This window comes from Ambystoma mexicanum, chromosome 1p (genome assembly GCF_040938575.1).
Source record: "Ambystoma mexicanum isolate Mex_15411 chromosome 1p, UKY_AmexF1_1, whole genome shotgun sequence".
Classification (NCBI taxonomy): domain Eukaryota; kingdom Metazoa; phylum Chordata; class Amphibia; order Caudata; family Ambystomatidae; genus Ambystoma; species Ambystoma mexicanum.
The window spans coordinates 697279913-697299051 of record NC_090921.1 but is presented as its reverse complement, the minus strand read 5'-3'; the positions used below and the strand labels follow the sequence as shown (position 1 = coordinate 697299051).

The window sequence follows — 19139 nt, the reverse complement described above, 5'->3', positions numbered from 1 at the left end:
GTGCTGACCCTGTATTCATCTCGACAGAGAAAAATCGCCAAGGACAACTTCCTCACTTAGGCTGCTGGGAACAACTAGCCTCAAGTCCTTCATTTTGGGCCATCCCCTGACGTCCTGTGACTTTCCTGGGCTGCAGAACACAAATACCCGGGGTACCTGGACCATTACCGAGTGCATCGTCTTCCAAAGATCGAGTACGGTTGAAACTTTGCAGGCATCGTGTGGACCGCCAGAGGAAGGAATTCCTCACCAAAGGTCCCCTCACAAGAGTTCAGGACCGAGTAATTGAAGAGAATCCAACTAGGGTTATTAGTTTCTTCATGGCGCTAAGAAAAAAAACACCAAAACCACAAAAGCCGCTGGAGTGAGCTGAATCCTTTGCTGCCGACCCCTTCTCCCAAGTGCTGCCGCAGATGCCCGTCGCAGGTCCCCCCTTTCGTCACCACGACCAAGACACAGAAATCAGGGTCTGCATCGTTGCACCTAGAAGGCAAACAGCTACATTTTCATTGTCACTCTTAAGGTACTGTGGGGCTTGGGATGTACTTACCATAGGCCATCTTCGGTGCTCCTTTGCTTTGGGAGTGCCGTTTTCTTCAATCAGGAGTTGACCTCAACTTCACTGTGCAGGCATTACAGCCTGCATGCCATCAGGAAGATTCCTTTTGAGCTCCTGTGTTTTCTACAAGAACAACCGACTGGTTACTTAACTTTCCTCTAAAGATCATCCGAACTGGTGCCGTCCATTTGACTGTGGCTTTGCTGTTTGTCAAAGGTCCATCTTCTTGATCCTACTGGCTTGGGCAATGCTGGTTCCTCCATAAACTTTAATTGTGAACACTTCTTTTGTTAGGAAACAAACTGCCTGTATCCCTCTGAGAGAGTACTTGTTATTGAACAGTTGCTAGCTGTGTTCTGTCCAACCTTTATTTCCCGATTTTGCAAAGGTGATACTCATAAGTGCCTTAACTGAAGTCACTGTGTTCTGGATATGAAAAGTGACTCACCTGCATTATTGTTCCTTCTATAATTTGATTCCATTTTCTAAATGCAATGTTGTTAGTTGCTGCATTTCACATTTGCTTGTGTGCGATTTATTTGTACTGCTCTACAGCTCACATGACTCCCTCCTAAAATAATCCTGGCTGCTCATCCACTATACCGACTTGTGTAGTACACACCTATATTAAGAGGCAAGTCCCTAATAACAAGAGCTACATCTTATAAAGTCTAACATAAGTTGGACTTTAGAAAAACATACTTAATACCCCCCGCCCCTTCAGCTCGCCTGCTTTAATACACACTTGTTCATGTTGAAAGTGTTCGTTTTGTATGGATTTTGTGTTTTAAAAAAAATCAAAGTAGCTTTATTTCTTCCTTCGGTTTTAGCTTATTCACAAGGCACTACCCAATTAGTTCGAATAAAATTGTCTGTATAAACGTTTTGTTCGAACTTGCGTAGTAACGTTTGTTTGCAGCCTAATATATCGAACATGAGGAACGGGGGTTCCGGGGGGGTGTCCCCCACGGGTCCGCATGTTTAAAAAAAAAAAAAAGGGACCCTGCAGCACCAGCTCCGGCCCACGTTTAAGGGATGGAACGGACGCTGTGGGCCAGTGGAAGGAGTAGCGGCGGTCGGGTAGAAAGTAAATAGGGGGGGGGGGCTGCTTTGGGGGCAGGGGTTTGGGGTTTGACTGAAGATCAAACAGAGTTGCGGCGGAATAGATTACGATCCATTCCACCGCAAACTGTTTGACTTCGATCAAACATCACAGATCCATTCCCAATCATACCAATCGTTTCTTAGAAACAAATTATATCAAATGAAATGTGTTGATACAAAACATCAATACTTGCACTTACTGTGTCAAACAGCTCCTCCATTAGCTCGTTCACTTCCTTTTCTATAAAAATAAATAGAAGACAATTTAAGCTGCTTTGTCTGGCAAATTAAGACTAAAACATATGCCAAGTATCAAGTGCTTATTTTCAGTGTATATGAATAGCAAATGAAAAATTGCTTTAAAGAAGACTGCCTCCCTATGCACCCTAGCAGGGGGACTGTGGTCCATTATAAGCTAAAACATCAGACATCACCACTGGTTAGCCTAAGCTATTTGAAGCCGCTGTAAAAACACAATAAGTTCTGTACAGGTAGGCACTATAAAACAAAACTTGATCATATTGTATGGTTGTGTCAAGTGACTTAACCACTTGTGTCTCAAGTTGAGCATTATTTCAAATTTGGTGAGTGTTCACAATCAGGCTAAATAGCAGTATTATGTGTCGCACACAATACTGGTAATTTACAACGTGTGCCACATGTCCAGAATAACTATATACACTTAAGATGGTATACATCACTTTTGCCGAAGGGCAACTTTGCTGAATACGTTTTTGCTGCTTTTATTTGCCTTTTTTACTAACACAAGCAGTAGATGGTAAGTTGGTGTAAGATATATTTTGGGGGTGGAAGGAGGAGGGTGTGGGGTCTACTCCCTGTGATTGTGGTAAAAAATAAAATAAAATGCAAATCAGTGAAGTTGCCATTCGGCAAACAAAGATGTGGCAAAGCATCACAGAACCCTTAAAATGCCTTTATGGGTCAGCTTAAAGTTCTACATCACTCTCCAAAAACCCATTGCTCCAACAGTTAACTCTATATGTGATACATTACTCGCCGTTATCATATTGCTGATGCTTGTATCTGCTTAGATTCACATGCTTTGCATAGGCTGACATTTAGTGGAAGTTCCACAGTATTGCACGTGAATTTTTCAAAGTTCTAAAAGGGACATCGACAGGGCGTGACTAATGCTAGCCCTACTGTGACGTGCCATGTACCCATGATCCCTCACGCGTGTAGGTCCCTCAGATTGTATTTTTCGGACATGAGGTAGCATGAGGAGTAGCGCGAGTACAGAGTATCCAAGCAGATAAGATAGATAAGACCACAAGCATCCATGCGCCTTCTCTCAGAGGGGAGGAAGGGCGGGCGCATGTGAATTTAAGCAGATACAAGCATCAGAAATACGATCAGGGTGAGTAATGTATCCCTTCTGATGTTTGTGAAATCTGCTTAGATCACATGCTGTGCATAGATTAGCAAGCAGTGTTAAAAGAAGGAGGTGGGATGTGAGAAGGGTCATGAGCGAACAAATGTCTTAGAACCACTTGTCCCACTTGTGTATCTGTCTTGGAAGGAGTGTCAATGCAGTAGTGCTGAATAAAGGTGTGAACAGAGCTCCATGTAGCTGCTTTGCAAATACTGTCTAGCGAGACATTTGCAAGGAATGCCCGAGTGGCTGCTGTGCCTCTTGTAGAGTGAGCCCTGGGAGTAAAAGGCAGAGTTTTAACTGACAGGGAATATCACAGTTGGATGCAACTGATTATCCACCTGGAGATAGCAAATTTAGAAATGAGGTCGCCCTCCCTGCCTGGCGCTATGGAGACAAACAATTGATCAGTTTACCTTAGCGGTCTGGTCTCGTCTACGTAGTAGAGGACCGCTCTCCTTACATCTAGTGTGTGGAGTTTCATCTCAGCCGAGCTCTTGGGTTTTTCAAAGAAAGCTGGCAGCTCGATATACTGGTTTACATGAAACTTGGAGATGAATTTAGGTGAGAACCTAGGGTGAGTATGTAAAACCAGCTTATCCTTATGTACTGTAAAGAAAGTATCCTGCACGGACAAAGTTTGAAGTTCACTCCTTATGGAAGTAGCAGCCACTAAGAAGGCAATCTTATAAGTCAGGTGTCTAAGACTAGACTTGTGCATAGGCTCAAAGGGGGGACCCATGAGTTTAGCAAGTACCACATTGAGATCCCAACCTGGTGGTGGGTTTGAAACTGGGCGGTGAAGTCTTTTGACCCCTTCCATGAATGCCTTGATAACGGGTATTTTCCACCACAAGAGTTTGCTCTGTGAAGTGGTGTAAGCAGACAAAGCCACCAGATGGACTTTTAGGGAGTTTAATACTAACCCTGAGTAAACAAATGGAGTATATAGGTTAGAATGTGAGATAAAGTACATTCTAAGGGATTAATACATTTAGACTGGCACCAGATAAAGCGCTTCCATTTGTGAAAGTAGCAGTGCCTAGTGTTGGGCTTTCTAGCTTCTTTTAAGATATCCATGCATCTTTGTGGAAGGTTGAGGTGGCCAAACTCTATCACTTCAGGAGCCATGCTGCCAAGTTCATCGAGTGGTGCTGCGGGTGCACTGTTAGTCCCTTTTGCTGGGAAAGTAGGTTGTACCTGCACAGGAGTTTGATGGGGTCACACCGCCAGTTTGCTCAGGTGTGGATACCATGGCTGTGTCGCCCATATAGGAGCAACTAGGATGAGCGTCATCGGTTCCTTTTGGATCTTGTTCACCACCTTCCTCCTGAGAGGGGTTGGTGGAAAAGCATAGGCAAATATCCCTGACTAGTTCATCCATAGGGCGTTCCCCTTGAAGCCTGGCTGGGGGAACCTGGATGCGAAGTCTGGGCATTGACTGTTTTTGCTTGTGGCGAATAGGTCTATTGTGGGGTGTTTTATGACGTCTTCGTGTAGTCACCATTCGTGTTACTCTGGAAGGGGATCTCTACTCAGAAAGTCTGCTAGCGAGTTGAGTTCCCCCAGAACATGTTGGGATGACAGGTACATCTTCCGTTTGATGGCCCATTTCCAAATTTGTTGGGCAAGCCTGGACAGATTTTGAGAACGAGTGCCCCCTGTTTGTTTATGTAAAACATGGCAGTTGTGCTGTCTGTAACGACCACCATGTCATTGTGTATAACTACGAAGCGTCTTGTAGAGACCGAGCTTGTAGTTCACTAACCCTTATCATCGATGTAACGGCTATTGGGAAGGCAGTTTTGTATGTACAGTGTTAAAGGCTGGCTTTGTGCATAGGCTTGAAGGGGGTACCAATGAGACTTGTGAGTATGACATGGAGGTTCCAGCCAGGAGTAGGATTAGAGATGGGAGGGTACAGTTTTTTGACGCCCTCAATGAAAGCCTCAACTACGGGCACCCTCTACCACAAAATGTTGTTCCGAGACGTGGTGTAAGCGGAGAGAGTCGCTAGGTGTACTTTGAGTTAAAGACTAATCTTGAATCAAGTAGGTAGAGCAGGTAGTTGACTATATTAGTGAGTGAAAAGTCGCCGGTTTGAGAGACCGTGTTCTGCACCATAACAAAGCATTTCCATTTGTTAAAATAGCAGTGCCTTGTTGTGTTAGGCTTGCGTGCCTCATTGAGTTTTTCCATGCACCTTTGGTCTAGGTTAAGATGACCAAATTCTATTATCTCAGGAGCCAAGCTGTTAAGTTCAGCTTCTGAAGGCATGGGTGCTGCATTTTTCCCCCCGATCCTGGGTCAGCAGGTTGTCCCTGCAGCGTAGTTTCATGGGAGGACACAGGGACATAATTTGTAAGTGTGAGAACCAGGACTGGCAGGACCACATTGGAGTATTAGGATCACTGTTGTAGCTTGTGGACTATTATGTTGAGCACAGGGTGTCAGGGGCGGAAAGGGGATGGGGGTGTAAGCAAAATGCGCATTCCCCTGGGATACTTTCTGGGGAAAACTAGATGCGTAATCTTGGCATTGCACATTTTCCAGGGTTGTGAAAAGCTCCATCTCTGGGAACACCCAATTTGAGAAGACCTTGTTTAGCAAGTTTGTGTTTAGTTGCCATTCATGCTCCGAGGGTAACATTGTACTCCTGCTTATGCTTAGAACGTCTGCCAGAGCATTCATTTCCCCTGGAATATGTTGTGATACAGTGCCCACCGCCAGATGTTCTGGGCTAGTTTGGACAGCACTGGATAATGAGTACCCCCACTGTTTGTTAACATAGAACATGGCCGTGGAACTGTCCATAAGGACTAGGACTGTCTTGTACGGTAGCTGAGACTTGAATGCTTGAAGTGCTTTGAGAATCGCTAGTAGTTCGAGAAGGTTGATGTGATTCCTGCTTAGCGCTTGTGTTCACAGGCTGTGAGCAGTGTGATGCAGGAAGTGAGTGTGTCGCGAGAGTGGCCTCGATTGTTGGTGTGTGGAAAGGCTATCCCCTTAGCATATTGGCTCTGTTCCACCACAGTAGCGATTGAACAAGTGGTTGGAAAACCACCACTAAACTGTCCCACAATCTGCTTGCTTGCGACCATTGTTTCGCTAGCCACTCTTGCATTGGACGCATGCGCATCCTAGCATTAGGCACTAGGCAGATGCAGCAAGCCATACTGTATTACGTACCGTCACTTGACGTCCAGCTACATACTGAGGTGTTTGAAACACCATGTTTTGGACCCTTTCTTCGGAGGGGGTAGGCTAGTGTGACATCCGTTTTGATTAATGCCCCCAGAAATTGCTTTACTTGGTTGGGCATTAGACGACTTCTTTTCGTTTATGGAGAAGCCCAATTGGAACAGCAAATTGATAGTTTGCTGCGCGTTTTGAAGGCACCTTGGGGATTGTCCCCAGTAATTAGCCAGTCTACTGCGCAAGTGGGCGGTCACCACTGCTAGGACCTTTGTAAATACCCCTGGGAGCAGAAGCAATGCCAAATGGTAGCACCTTGAATTGGTAGTGCTCGTTTTCCAATTTGAATAGGAGGCATTTTTTGTGCACTGGCAACATTGAAATATGAAAGTAAGCATCTTTCATGTCCAATGTTGCCATGTAATCCCCCATTTTCATTAGTGGGATGACCTCTCCTGCAGTGTTGTCATCCTGCATTTTTTAGGTTTGACATATATGTTAGCAGGGCGCAGGTCCAGCACTGGGCACATTGTTAGATCCGTCTTTGGAACAAGGAAGTACATTGAATAAATACCTTGATTTTGTTCCATGAAGGGCACCAGCTCGATTACCCTTTTCTGTAATAGGATTTATATCTCCTCCTCGAGGATGTGGAGGTGTTCGGAGGACATTAGTCCCACACGTGCAGGATAGTGGTAAGGTGTTTTAAGGAACTCCAAGTATCCTTTGGCCACAGTATCAAGGACCCACCGGTCTGACATTCTCTCCCATTGCTAGGCGAAGAGTGTTATGCGACCCCCAACTGAGGACGCATGGGAGGGAACGTGGATCGCCATGTAATTTGGAGGAAGAGGCTGCTGCACCACGAAAGGCTAAAGCTCTGCCTCGTCCTTTCCCGCGATTAAACCCACGCTGCTGGCATTGGTAGGATGACTGACCATGGGGGCTGTAAAAAGAGGCACCAGATGCGCTTGCTCCTGTGCATGGCGTTGCGCTGAAAGTTACAGCATTTGTTAAACACTCCTCTGGGAATTAAGAGATCTGACCAAGTGTCTTAAATGTCTCATCCTCCTTTCTTTGCTGTCTCCAGCTGGTCGTCGACAGTTTTGCCAAAGAAGAGACCCTCGTTGATGGGCATGTTGATTGAGGCTGCATGCGTCTCTGGCTTAAATCCAGAGTCTCTGACCCAGGAATTTCTTTTTAAGAGAGTACTCTCTGCAATTACCCTTCTAGAGGTGTCTGTGGAATTCAAGACATTTTTGAGGATGTTTAGGGAAACCGGTTTGCCTTCAGTGGTGATCTTGTGAAGGTGGGAGCGAGCTGGCTCTGGTACCGGGTCTAGATGCTGCATGACCACATCCCACTGGATGCTGCTGTAGCTGGCATGCAAGGTGGTGGCGTTTGCTATGCCGACGAGGTACGCAGCAGAGGTCGTAATACGCTTTCCCAGCATATAAAGTCTTTTGCACTCTTTCTTGGGAGGTGTTCAGAGGTTGAGAGTGAACACCAGCTCTCTTTCTGGCAGTGGTCATCTGAGAATCTGGCTTGAGGTGACCCCTAATGTAAAGAGGATCTAAAGGAGAGGGCCTAAATGATTTCTCCACCCGTGGGTTAAACGGTCTATTAAGAGAGTGACGGAGCAACCCTCTTTTTGATGGACTCTAGGAGAGAATAGCCTGGCCAACATGCTTTTTCTCGTTCGACTTCAAAATATTTTCAACGGTCACAGCAGGACTGGATTCCTCAGTGTGGATGCCAAAATGGTGAGCAGCCTTATTCATGAGCTCAATGTAGAGAGGTTGGTCTGCAATTGTACACTAGTGACCGCCCGGAACCACAGAGGGCTCGACAAAGATGATGTATGGGCTGTCCAGGTGTTTAAATTAGTCATCCTGCCTGGCCGGGGTCATTGTGGACATCCACCCACATATCCTGGGTCAAACTGTGTGGACTGCATGCCCTCCTGAAGAGATCCATATGAAAGCTCCCCAGGTGGCAGGGCTGGGGCCGGGAGAGAAGGTGGTGTTGACACTGGGTAGGTATAGGAGGCTGCTCGGCAGGCTTTGAGTGAGTGGACAGCTTAGTCATGGATTCCACCAAGAATAACATTTTGCCCATAGTGTCCTCAAACTGTGAATGAGCCCAGGGGGGCAGTGGACAAGATGGATCTTGGCAGCTCTGAAGTGACCTTCCGGGCAATCCGCTCCAGGGGAGTCCTCAAACTCCTGAAAGTGCTTCTTGTGGAGGACGGAAGACAAAGATGAGGACTTTGCATGACATCCAGATGGCCGAGAGGCCCGTTTGTCTTGCTCAGAATGCTCTTTGTGATGCATTTCTGGGTGTAAATGTGATTTTTGCTTTTTCTGTGACTGTTTCGGCGCATCTGCGTCAGCCGTCGTGCTTCGCCAGTGTGTCTGTGTGATCGCCTTGTGGTAAGTGCGTAGTCTGAACCACAGCGGATGCGATCTGCGTTAAGTCGGTGGGCTGGGAAGCATCACCCGACAGCGCACAGCCTTCCCTCGACTGGTCAGTCGAGGGACGTCTAGGGTGTGGGTGTTTATGGGAAGTGTGTGCATGTAGGTCAGCTTCGCCAGAGGCCTTCCTCATAGCAGCACGCTGCGACTGCCTTTCAACGCTGGAGACAGGTGTGAGAGAACTAGATTGTTCCAGGCTAGTGTCCTTAAGCTCCGAATCGGGAGTTGCGGCTGCCTCAGCCTTCATGGTCCAACTCAAAAATCCCAGCGGCTCTTTCCGACTCGGCCGACATGGCGTATGCTGCCCACCGCTTGATCCAGCTCTTCTTTAGGGTCTTGGGCCTAAAGAGCTTGCACGCTGCACAACAGGATTCGAGATGGTCACGTGGAAGTAATTGTTTGCAAACGGTTTGTCGACCCACAGGAATTGTCTGTTGCACTTGGGACATAATTTAAAAATGGGTGTGCTCCATAGTGGAAGGCGGACACAGAGACAGCAGGGCAAATGTAGTAGGGTCAAGAAATGGGGGGTATACAATTTTTAACCAAGAAGGATCCGTCCCCCCCCCCAATTCTCCCCAATTGTTAGGCCGAAGCCCGGTGTAGGCCAAAGCCAGTCGTCGGAACAGAACGTCCGTTTCTGAAACCGGGATCAGCCGTTGAGATGTTAAAAGGAAACAGCCATCGAATGAGTGCGTCCCAATGCAAAAGACAAGGTTTGGATGAGTTTAAACTCACAAAGTAGCTCAAGCTAGAGGCTGCACGAAAGAACTTGCCACGATGACGGAAACAAATCGGAGGGAACGCAACGCGTGAGGGATCATGGGTACAGGGTACGTCACACTAGGGATTTTATTAGTCATGCCCTGTCGGCGTCCCTTTTCGAACCTCGAAAACTTAATGTGCAATACTATGCGAATTCCACTAGATGTTGGCCTATGCAAAGTATGCGATTCTCTCTATAGAGAGAGCAACCTAGATCTACATCTGCATCTAGTGCCGTTTACGATGCAGAAGCCTCAAAACATTTATTACCACTGTTCAACCTAATCATACACACTTGCATGCACCACTTAATTTCCCCTTATCGATCAGAAAATCGGGGTAGCGAGTGGTTTAAATGGTTTCCCACTGGCCACATGCCCATCTGGAGTGTTCTTCTAAATCTACATCACCTGCCGCTGTTCCAATTGAAACCAGTATTTTTTTAAATTTTATTATAAGCATATGCTTTGAGTGAAACCTTTTAGCTATTACAGATCAGACTATCATAGTTTATAAGATACAACAGCATTTGCAGAGAAAGAAAAGAAAATAATGAACATAACTGGTTCTAAAAGCATAACATTTGGACAACAAATTCCAGCAGAGCAATGAAAGCGGGGTTCCTTGCACCAGTAGGTGCCAAATCTCCTTTTGTTTGTGTACGATTTCCAACAAAGAACTTGCCCATCAAGTTGGTTCTAATGTGGTCAACTGCCGGACAAGTCATAATCACATGATGCAAAGATTCTACTTTGAGGTTGCATAATCTGCAACAGAAGTCTCTTGCATCCTTTGCATTCCCTAACTTCCAGCCATTTGTGTGTGGGCAGCAGATTAAGCCATAGTCTTAATAGTTGACTTCGTAAGTGGTACAGAAATTTGACAGATATGGTAGGATGGATCCTCGCCTATTAGGAGCACTACAGTACATTCCATAAAGTTTTAGGGTAGTAACTGAAGTGAGTGTCGATCCAGTACTGATCATAGAGTTTTTGTTTCATGTGATCAGGATTTTCCATGAGCAATTTCTCTGAGGCATCAATGGGCTCAAGTGCTCCTTTGCATTTGTCTCTCCATTCTGTCTATGTGCGTTCCGTATTGGCCTGAAGTGCCTGGCTGAGTAAGGCGAATCCTCCTTCCTCGGGCGGCAGTAAGTATTTCCGATAAAATGAGTCTTCCAGACTGTGAAGCAGTGAGGTAAGGCCCAACTCCTTTCGGATTACTGCAACTGGGGTGCAGCTCGGCAAAGAGGTGGTATCTCCAAAAAGTACCCTCCAGGACTTGCCACACTTTCCAACTTGGTGCGAGTGACACCTCTGCCCCGTAGGTCAAGATGGGAATGACTTTCATACGGTAGAATGTAATTACAGGGATGTGCGAACATTTGCAGTACAGAGTTCCAATAAGTTTGGCTTGGGCTAATATGATCTTCGATTTCCTTCTTAGGTCAGCTTCTCTTGGGGCGTCAATAGAGCCATCATTTATTGAAATGCCTAAATATGTCATCTGGCTAATCTCTGGGATTTTTACTCCATTTATGAACCAGCCCTTGGTCTTGACTGCTTTCCCCGAGTGCTTGCCGAGTGTTAGAACAGCAGACTTAGATGCATTTATCCAAAGCTCATTGACTGACAAATTGGAGGCCAATGCCTCTAGTTGGCGCTGGAGCACGATTGGAGTTTCGTCAATTTTCATTACATCGTCGGCATACAGAAGTCTGCTTACGGATGTTCCAGATATAGAAAGCAGGAAACACCTAACCCTTTTAAATGCATCTTCCATATCCAAAATATATAGACTGAAAATCGCTGGTGCGAGGCGACAGATCCGGCGGACAGCCCCAAGCCCTTAGTTATTTCCATAGAATTTGGCGGTTCACTGAATCAAAGGCTTGCGACAAGTCCACCGAAGCCAAGTAAAGCTTTTTGCTTTTCCTCAATCTTATCTTCAGGAAATTAATTAGAAACCGGTTCAGAGCTGTTTCGATGCCTTTTTCAAATCCGGCCTGCCACCGATTGTGATGGCTTGCTTCCTTACTCCAGGCAATGAGGTGTTTCAAGATGAGAGCAGCAAAGATCTTGCCAATGACGTCAAAGAGGGTGATAGGCCTGTAGTTTGATAGAAGTGACCCATTTCCCTTCTTGAAGATTGGAACCACAATTGAGGTGGTCCAAGAGGCTGGTATTTTCCTATCGAGTTTCACAGGATTCAGCAGATCATACACAAAGGAAGCACATTCTTCCGTATTCTTGTTAAGAGTCAAGTTGGTCAGGCTGTCCGGGCCCGCTCTTCTCGAGTTGCTGGAATTTTTATTAGGTCTAAAATGTCTCCCCTACTTATCTCGAAAGACCATTTTTGGAGGTTCGAGTCTTGGCCATTTGCACGGGTTGCTGTGAGCTGCAAAAAGAGGTCAGTAAAGTGAGTTATCCATACTCCGGAATTCTATTTGTTTATAGATTGCTGAGTAGCATCCATGGAGTTAAAGATTTGCCACATTTCCCTAGAATTTATTGTTGCTACAAGCTTCAGCATGTGCTCTGCCTCTTGTTGATTTAGTGTGTATTTGTGTTGTTTCAACCAGTTTTTGTAATTTAATTTGCCTGTCCTAACCTCTTCCAGGGTTTGTGGTGATGGTTGTTTCTTGTAGACTCCTAAGGAGGTTCAGCTCTTTCTTCCTCACAGATACTGCCAAGTCAAACTTGTATTTGCATACACATTTTTTTCTTTTCCCTCCTGTGGGTCCTTTCTCTACATATATAGACATGTCTATAGGGTAGTCTATATCAAATTGACCATCAGAGCCACCCAGGGCTGCTGTTCGGGCCATGACATTTTCACTTGTCAATCTCAATCTGTTCCTTCCAGGTTGGATTCCGATAGTTTCGGTCTTTGTCACTTGCTCTCTAGTCAACTCATACAAAATTCGCATCCTTAAGATATTATGGTCACAGAGTGGTATGAATGACCGCCATATCCTTTACATGTGTGTGCAGATTATCAGAGAGGAAGACATAATCCAGTATCTGGGTGTCAGCTCCCCGCTTCCAAGTCGGATTGGGTGAGGTGTCACCAGCAACTGCACCATTAAATAGTAAGATGTTCCTTTCTCCATGTCAGGCCTCGTCGCTCGGTTTCGCTTGAGTTTGGTGCCAACCTCTGAGACTTATGGCATTATGAAAGCAGTGGACGTTTAGGTCGCCACACAGAATGATGTTCAAGTCTGGCCTAATGACTCTGGCGTTATCAATCTCCTCCATGACTTTTTGGACGACGTTTGTGGATGTCGTTGCTTTGATGTTCCAATACAAGTTGCATATTAGCAGCGCCGCAGCAGTTTCTAATAGCGCAATTTGGACTAGAGGGGAGATGTTCCGTGCCCATGTTACCCTCAGCTCACTGGTGTCATTTAAAATTATAAGGATGCCAGCCATGGGTCTTCCCATTAGTGCTTTTATAGCCAGATTTAAGTAGGTGGCGAAGCCATCGAGAAGTGGCGTGTCTCTTAACCAGGTATCCTGGAGACATAGCACATCAAAGTCTTCAAATTGCATGCTTGCTTTATCCAGCCGGTGCCTAAAGCCTCTCATATTCCAACACACCAGTGTAAGGTTGCCCTGTGAGGCCCTCACACCAGGTTATGGGTGTCATGACTGAGATGCCAAGGCCCCGGCCAACCAATGCCTCTTCATTTGAGGCCGACTCTTGTCCAGTGCTGAATGGGGTCATCTATCGCAATTTTGAGCTTGTTTGGTTGCATCCACCCCTCGTCCAGATATTGATCCCCAACGTCTGTGTCCCACGAAATGTGCTTATGCAGCCCGTTGTTAGGTCTGCTATTCAGTGGTTTAGGATCTTTTGTAGGCCTTCGGATCAAGTCTGAGTGGCCGAATGGAACAGTAGAAATCCTTTTCAATGAGCACAAAAGTGAACCTTGAAAACCATTCACCTGACCATTGCAGTGACAATATTTTTTATATCTTTGCTCCCAAAATCCAAGAGTGCTAGTCTATGGGGCAAGGTAAACATGAAACACTCACTTGTGATACGAACTGCTCTGTCATTCCGCAGATCCTCTGTGTCTGGGACATCGAGGTCCTCCAGGAAGTTATACTCTGGATCGTCCTCATCGTCTCCCTCGTCTACAAAAGAAAACATTTAAAACAAATTAATAGAAGCAGGGCATGCGTCGATTAATTGCTAAACAGAACATAATCCTTTGAACCAGTAACAGAAGATGTGCCCACTGGTCTCCTAACCTACTACAATGAATATTTCAAAGTGGAATGAGTTCTTGCAAAAAGGTGGAGATAACAGAAAGCAAGCTATAAAGGCTTCATTTAAATGGAATCTTCTAAACTGTTGATTGAGCAGTTCACTAGACCAAGGCTGGGTGAACATTTAAAAGAACTCACATATTTTAGGACAAAAATAATTCACATACTTGCTCAAAATACCAACCTTCTATATGGGGGTAGATTTATTGAATGATGCAGGGTTTGGGGGCTGAATGATTGAATTTAGAAGTCATTTCAAAATGATACAATAGAATCAAGTTAGCCAATGTATTTAATAGTATAAGTTCATTTTGGGACAGGGACAATTAAATAAACATTTAAATTCAGGCGGATCTGAAACAAAGTAACGTGTTGAATGTTGATATTGTGGGAAGTATGTGCAGATTTTAGAAAAAAATCAATGATGTGATATGTGCTATGATGTGGCATTTATAACGCGCCTGTACACAAGTGTTTCTAGGCGCGACAAGACAAGGAGGGGGAAACAAAAGGAGGACAGAATAACGATCTTACTAGGCCTTGCGTCATTCAGATCATGCAAGTGCAGGGAAGGGGAGAAGTTCCAGGGGGAGCGTAAGGGGGAAGTGCAGTTTACTCACAAGTGCAGCTAGCTGGTGGCTCATAAGTGCAGAGAGAAGGGACGGTAGGGCTGCAGATACATTCAAGTGCTGGGGAGCCTGGATGCCGTGCAAGGGCAACTGGACATGCAGGAGCCTGGGCCCGAATTCAGAGGGTGACCAGGTGACCAGTGCATGGAGCAGTCAGGTGCATCAGCAGGGGAGAGGAAGAAAGAAAGCGGAAGCGAATAGGAAAGTCCCGAACTGGAGAGAGCTCTGCTCAAGTTTGAGAGAGACAGGGAGGCTGTTCCAGAGGGAAGCCCCAGCCGATGACATAGATCTGCCCCCAACTGTGCTTGGAGAAGCGTCTGACCCTCAGAGTTGGAGGTGGATGAGCGGAGATAACGAGAAGGAAGATGCTTTGGAAGAGAAAGTTGGAGGTAGAGCGGTCCCAGGCCCCAGAAAGCCTTGTGGACAATGAAGAGGGTCTTGAACTTGATCCTTGCAGTCACTGGGAGCCAGTTAAGTGCTTCTAGAGCTAGAGAGATACGATCCCTGGGTTTGAGGCCAAAGGCAAGTCTCACAGTCCTGTTCTGGATAAGATGGAATGGTCGAAGTGTAGAAGCAGGAAAATTTAGAAAGAAGCTGTTGTAATAGTCCAGCCTAGAGAGGACCACAGCACTGGAGACAGTGAGCTTCTGGGGGAAAGGGAGAAAAGGAAGAATACCTCTGAGGAGGTGCCGCTGACAGTTTGACTTCATAGAGACAGAGATGTGAGGAGAGGGTGGAGTCAAAGATGACACCAAAGTTCTTAGCCTCACAGGAAGAGGACCCAGAATGGGCGGCCAGAGAGAGAGAGGGGAAAGGAAGGAGCTAGTGTCCCCAATGAGGAGGATCTCAGCCTTACTGGCATAAAGGTAGAGCTCACTGGCGGAACACCATTCCTGAATTGTGGCCAGTCTGGTATGAGAGAAGACGTAGAGTTGGCTGAGGGGAGCCTGAAAGAGAACCGAGTGTCATCTGCATAACATTGAAAATTGGAGCAGAAAGTAGCAATGCATTGGGCAAGAGGTGCCAGGTAGTGGTTGAAGAGCCAGGTAGAGAACTTAGACCCCTGGGGAACACCACAAATTGAGGGAGAGAGATAAAAGAGAGGAAAGACCCCCAGATGGATCTGAGAGGGTCGGTCAGTGAGAAAGGAGGTCAACCATGCCACAAATACCAAGATTGTCGCAGAGACGATTTAACAGGATGGCATAGTTAACTATCAAAAGCAGAGGATAGATCGAGGAAAATGAGGACAGAAGGGAGATTAGAGTCAAGATTGGAGCCCAAGTCTTCATGGGTGTTCAGGAGAGCAGTTTCAGTGCTGGCAGCTCTGAAGCCCGACTGGTGGTCATGGAGGAGACCAACAGATTCAGTATGTAGATTAAGCAGGGAGATGACCAGCTTTTCCTAGAGTTTTCCCAATAAAGGAGTGATGGAGATTGGGCGATAGTTAACCAGAGTGGAAGGATCGACCGAGGACTTTTTTTTAGAAGGGTATGCACAAGAGTTCTTAAGGGGGAGGGGAAGTTCCAGTGGCAAAGGAGTGATCGCAGATATCGGCCAAGGCAGGAGCAAGGGTGTCAATGTGGTTCTTGATGGTTTTCGATGAGCAGGGGAGAACCTGCTTCAACAAGACTTTCATAGATCGTACTTGTCTAGAAACATCATCCAGGGTGAACAGGAGAAAGGAGGAAGAGAGACAGCATCAGATGGGCCAGGAGTGGTAGAAGAGGTGGAAGAGGGAGGACAGGTTGTCCTGAGTTAGAGTAGTGAAATGAGAAGCCAAGGCCGTGCAGAGTGCCTAGGAGGTAACAGGAGAGGTAGAGACTGCAGCAGGATTGGCCAGCTCCTTGCAGATTTTGAAAAGTTTGGCCCAGTTGCTAGATGCTGCAGAGTGCGGGCTTGGATGTAGGCAGTCTTCTTAGAGAGGACATAGTCTGTACTGCCTTCTGGAGCGGTGGCAGGTCAGTTTGTCAGGTGATGCGCCCGATGCCCTCCACTTCATCTCCACCGTCCTACACTTGCTTTTAAGGGCGGGGAGGCCAGAATCATACCAAATGTTGCACTTGGATTTGGGCTTCAATCGGTTTCGCATGACAGGGGCAAGGACATCCAGAGCGTTGGAGATGGAGAGATGGCTGTGTCAGGGTGTGAGTCAGCCAAAGGTGCAGGAGGAGCAGAGAAAGTAGCGGCGAAAGCCTCAATTGACACACTTCATGGGTCAGATGATAGAGAAGGTAGGTGGCAGTGATGGAGTCGGCTTGACCTGCGGGGAAGAGAGATCGGAAGAAAGGAGTAAGTGGTCACTCCAAGAGAGAGGAGTGGTCAGAGGGTAAGAGAAGGGGGGTCTGATGAGATCAGATCATCCAGCGTGTGCCTTGCAGTGTGTGTCGGGCAGAGGGAAGAATACTGAGAATCGCAGAGGTTGCGAAAGAGTCCTGAAGAAGGGCTGGTAGCATCCAAGTGGATGTTCAAGTCTCAGAGGAGGAGAAGGTGAGAGGAAGAAGCAAGGAGGAGCAGCCAGCCCACTCAGAGGAAAAGGGCACCCAGGCCAGGCGGCCTATAGATAGTGGCCACAGTGAGAGAGGGCAGGAGAGATAGAGAGCCTGCAGATCAGGTATTCAAACGATGTGCCCGTTATGATGGAATGATTGTGCTCACATTGAGATTTTATGCTATTTCCTTTGCAAGCAAAGTCATGCTGATTTCGGGGTATTGATGGTGATTTTTTTTAAAGGTTTTGGGAATACAGCGGAATCATGTACATACTATACTACTGGGTGTCATTTAACATATGTATTTGACTATACTGTGCTTTAAGTCTTTAACATGTACGTTAAGGTAATCATCATTGTAATCTGTTTCACAAAGCACTTGGATAATAATTTAATTAGTCGGAAGCAACCTCATTCTGCTACAAGAGTTGTTACATTATGCGTAGTACGGTGGAGGTGCGGCTTGACTCTGCGACAGCATGGGAATGTGACAGGGTCCTTTCCTCGAGTCGGCGAGAGACGCGAGTGGCTCGAGAGCCCGAGATGCCGAGCGAGCAGCTGTGAATTGACGGGGAGCAGCGCTTGCAGGCGAGCAAGCGGTGAGAGGAGGTTATCCTGTGAGAAGGAGAGTTGGTAGCTGGGCGAACTGCTGGGTCATCTGCAGCAGCTTTGAAGCGGAGGTTACCGCCTGCCGAGGTATAGTTCTAACCAGTATGCGGCTACCTCACTGGTGTGTCTTACCGGTGTGAAGTATTCTCCTGCTTTTGCCCGTCTTACCCGCCTATTCTCCCTCTTACTCCCACCCCTCCATTCTTCCCTCGTCCCCCTTGTTTAGGGGGTTAAACTGGACAAGACAAGCGGACCTTGGTGGTCGCTTAGTAGGTTGATAGGTTGGGAAAGGACTGGAAGGTACTGTGATAGAGCACTCTTTACGTGCACGGCAAATCTGTTCATGTTCATCTGTTCATTTCCCTACTGCCACCATTAAGTTGGAAAACAAGTTCTGAGAAAGAAAGGGGTGGTGATCTGTTGTAGGGCACGTATACCTATATATTATTTCCTCTTTGATCCTGCTCCTTTTGAAGCACTCATCACCGGAAGTTCCCGATTCCCCACTGAGCAGAATTGTGAACATCAAATTATGTTGAGTATTACTTGCCACCTCATATAGATAGTGATTATGCCTCCCAAGGCACGTAGTGCAAGAACAAATTATAACTTAAGAAAGGGAAATTTGAACAAAGCTAATACGACTACAAATAAAAGCACAGAGGGGGACATTTTTAAATCACCTCCCAAGGAGAGAGGTACTATTCCAGCATTATTCAATAAAGCTGCAGCAGCACCCACGAATAAGCACAGAGAAGATATTACTTCCTCTATGAATAATGGGAGTCAGCCTTTGAACTCGAGAAACTATGAGGATATCGATAACAATTAATTACTAGATCTTTGTTTATCCATTCAGAGGTCAATGATGCCGGCTCCAAAGATCACTACTGAAGATGATAACTCAATGGGGTTACCCCAGAAAGCAGCAGCTATTACGATTGAGGTGCAGGTTCTTCAACCAGCAAATAGCTCTTCTGATGTACCCTGCACCGGTCGTTTATCGGAGTCCCCTAATCTTCAGATTGACATTGAGGATGACTTATCACGCTCTAATGCCACTGCAATTACCGATATACAGGCGTCAATTTCTTCTCAAATTGTGTGAGAGAATCCATGTGAACACGGTATTACAGCTCAAATTACCTAATTCTGACTTGGTATGTGATAGAGAGTCTGATAAAGAACAGGCTATATTTCTGAGGTACCCTTGAACATTGAGGTACCGGTAATACCCGTGGAAGAACAAAGAAATTACCTCACTAAGAAACAACGCAGAATTGCGAAGAGAGCAGCCATGAAAGATGTACCAGTGGTGGTGGCATCCCCTCTTCCTAACACAGCTAACCCACAGCAAAAATCGAGAAAGGCTAAGAAGAGAGCCCTAAAGGCTAGAAAACGGAAGAAAGAGAGCTCTGGGACACTAACTAGTTGGATTTTAACTGAAAAAGTTAATGAAATATCCACCGTTAGTAATAACAGCCAAGTTACTCCTGGATTAGAGATATTCGATCCTCTACCCCTCATAAGAATACCTTAAGATGTAACCAAGAGAGTTTCGACTCTGATATGGAAAGTATAGAGGAGATAAGGAAGGAAAGTAAAGTAGAGAACAAGATCTGCTTAGTGAAAAATCTTTACCAAA

General features: G+C 46.1%; 1 protein-coding gene across 5 annotated transcripts in view; it reads right to left on the bottom strand.

The window, feature by feature from the left end:
• The window catches only part of GON4L (gon-4 like), a 2357623-nt gene that overhangs the window by 1541360 nt on the left and 797124 nt on the right, over nt 1-19139 (bottom strand). For all 5 annotated transcript variants that reach the window (XM_069649947.1, XM_069649953.1, XM_069649967.1 and 2 more), the window contains 2 exons: nt 13528-13629; nt 1864-1904 (listed from right to left, as the gene is read on the bottom strand). In XM_069649947.1, coding sequence (XP_069506048.1) covers nt 1864-1904; nt 13528-13629 — 143 coding nt within the window. The remainder of the gene's footprint in view (nt 1-1863; nt 1905-13527; nt 13630-19139) is intronic.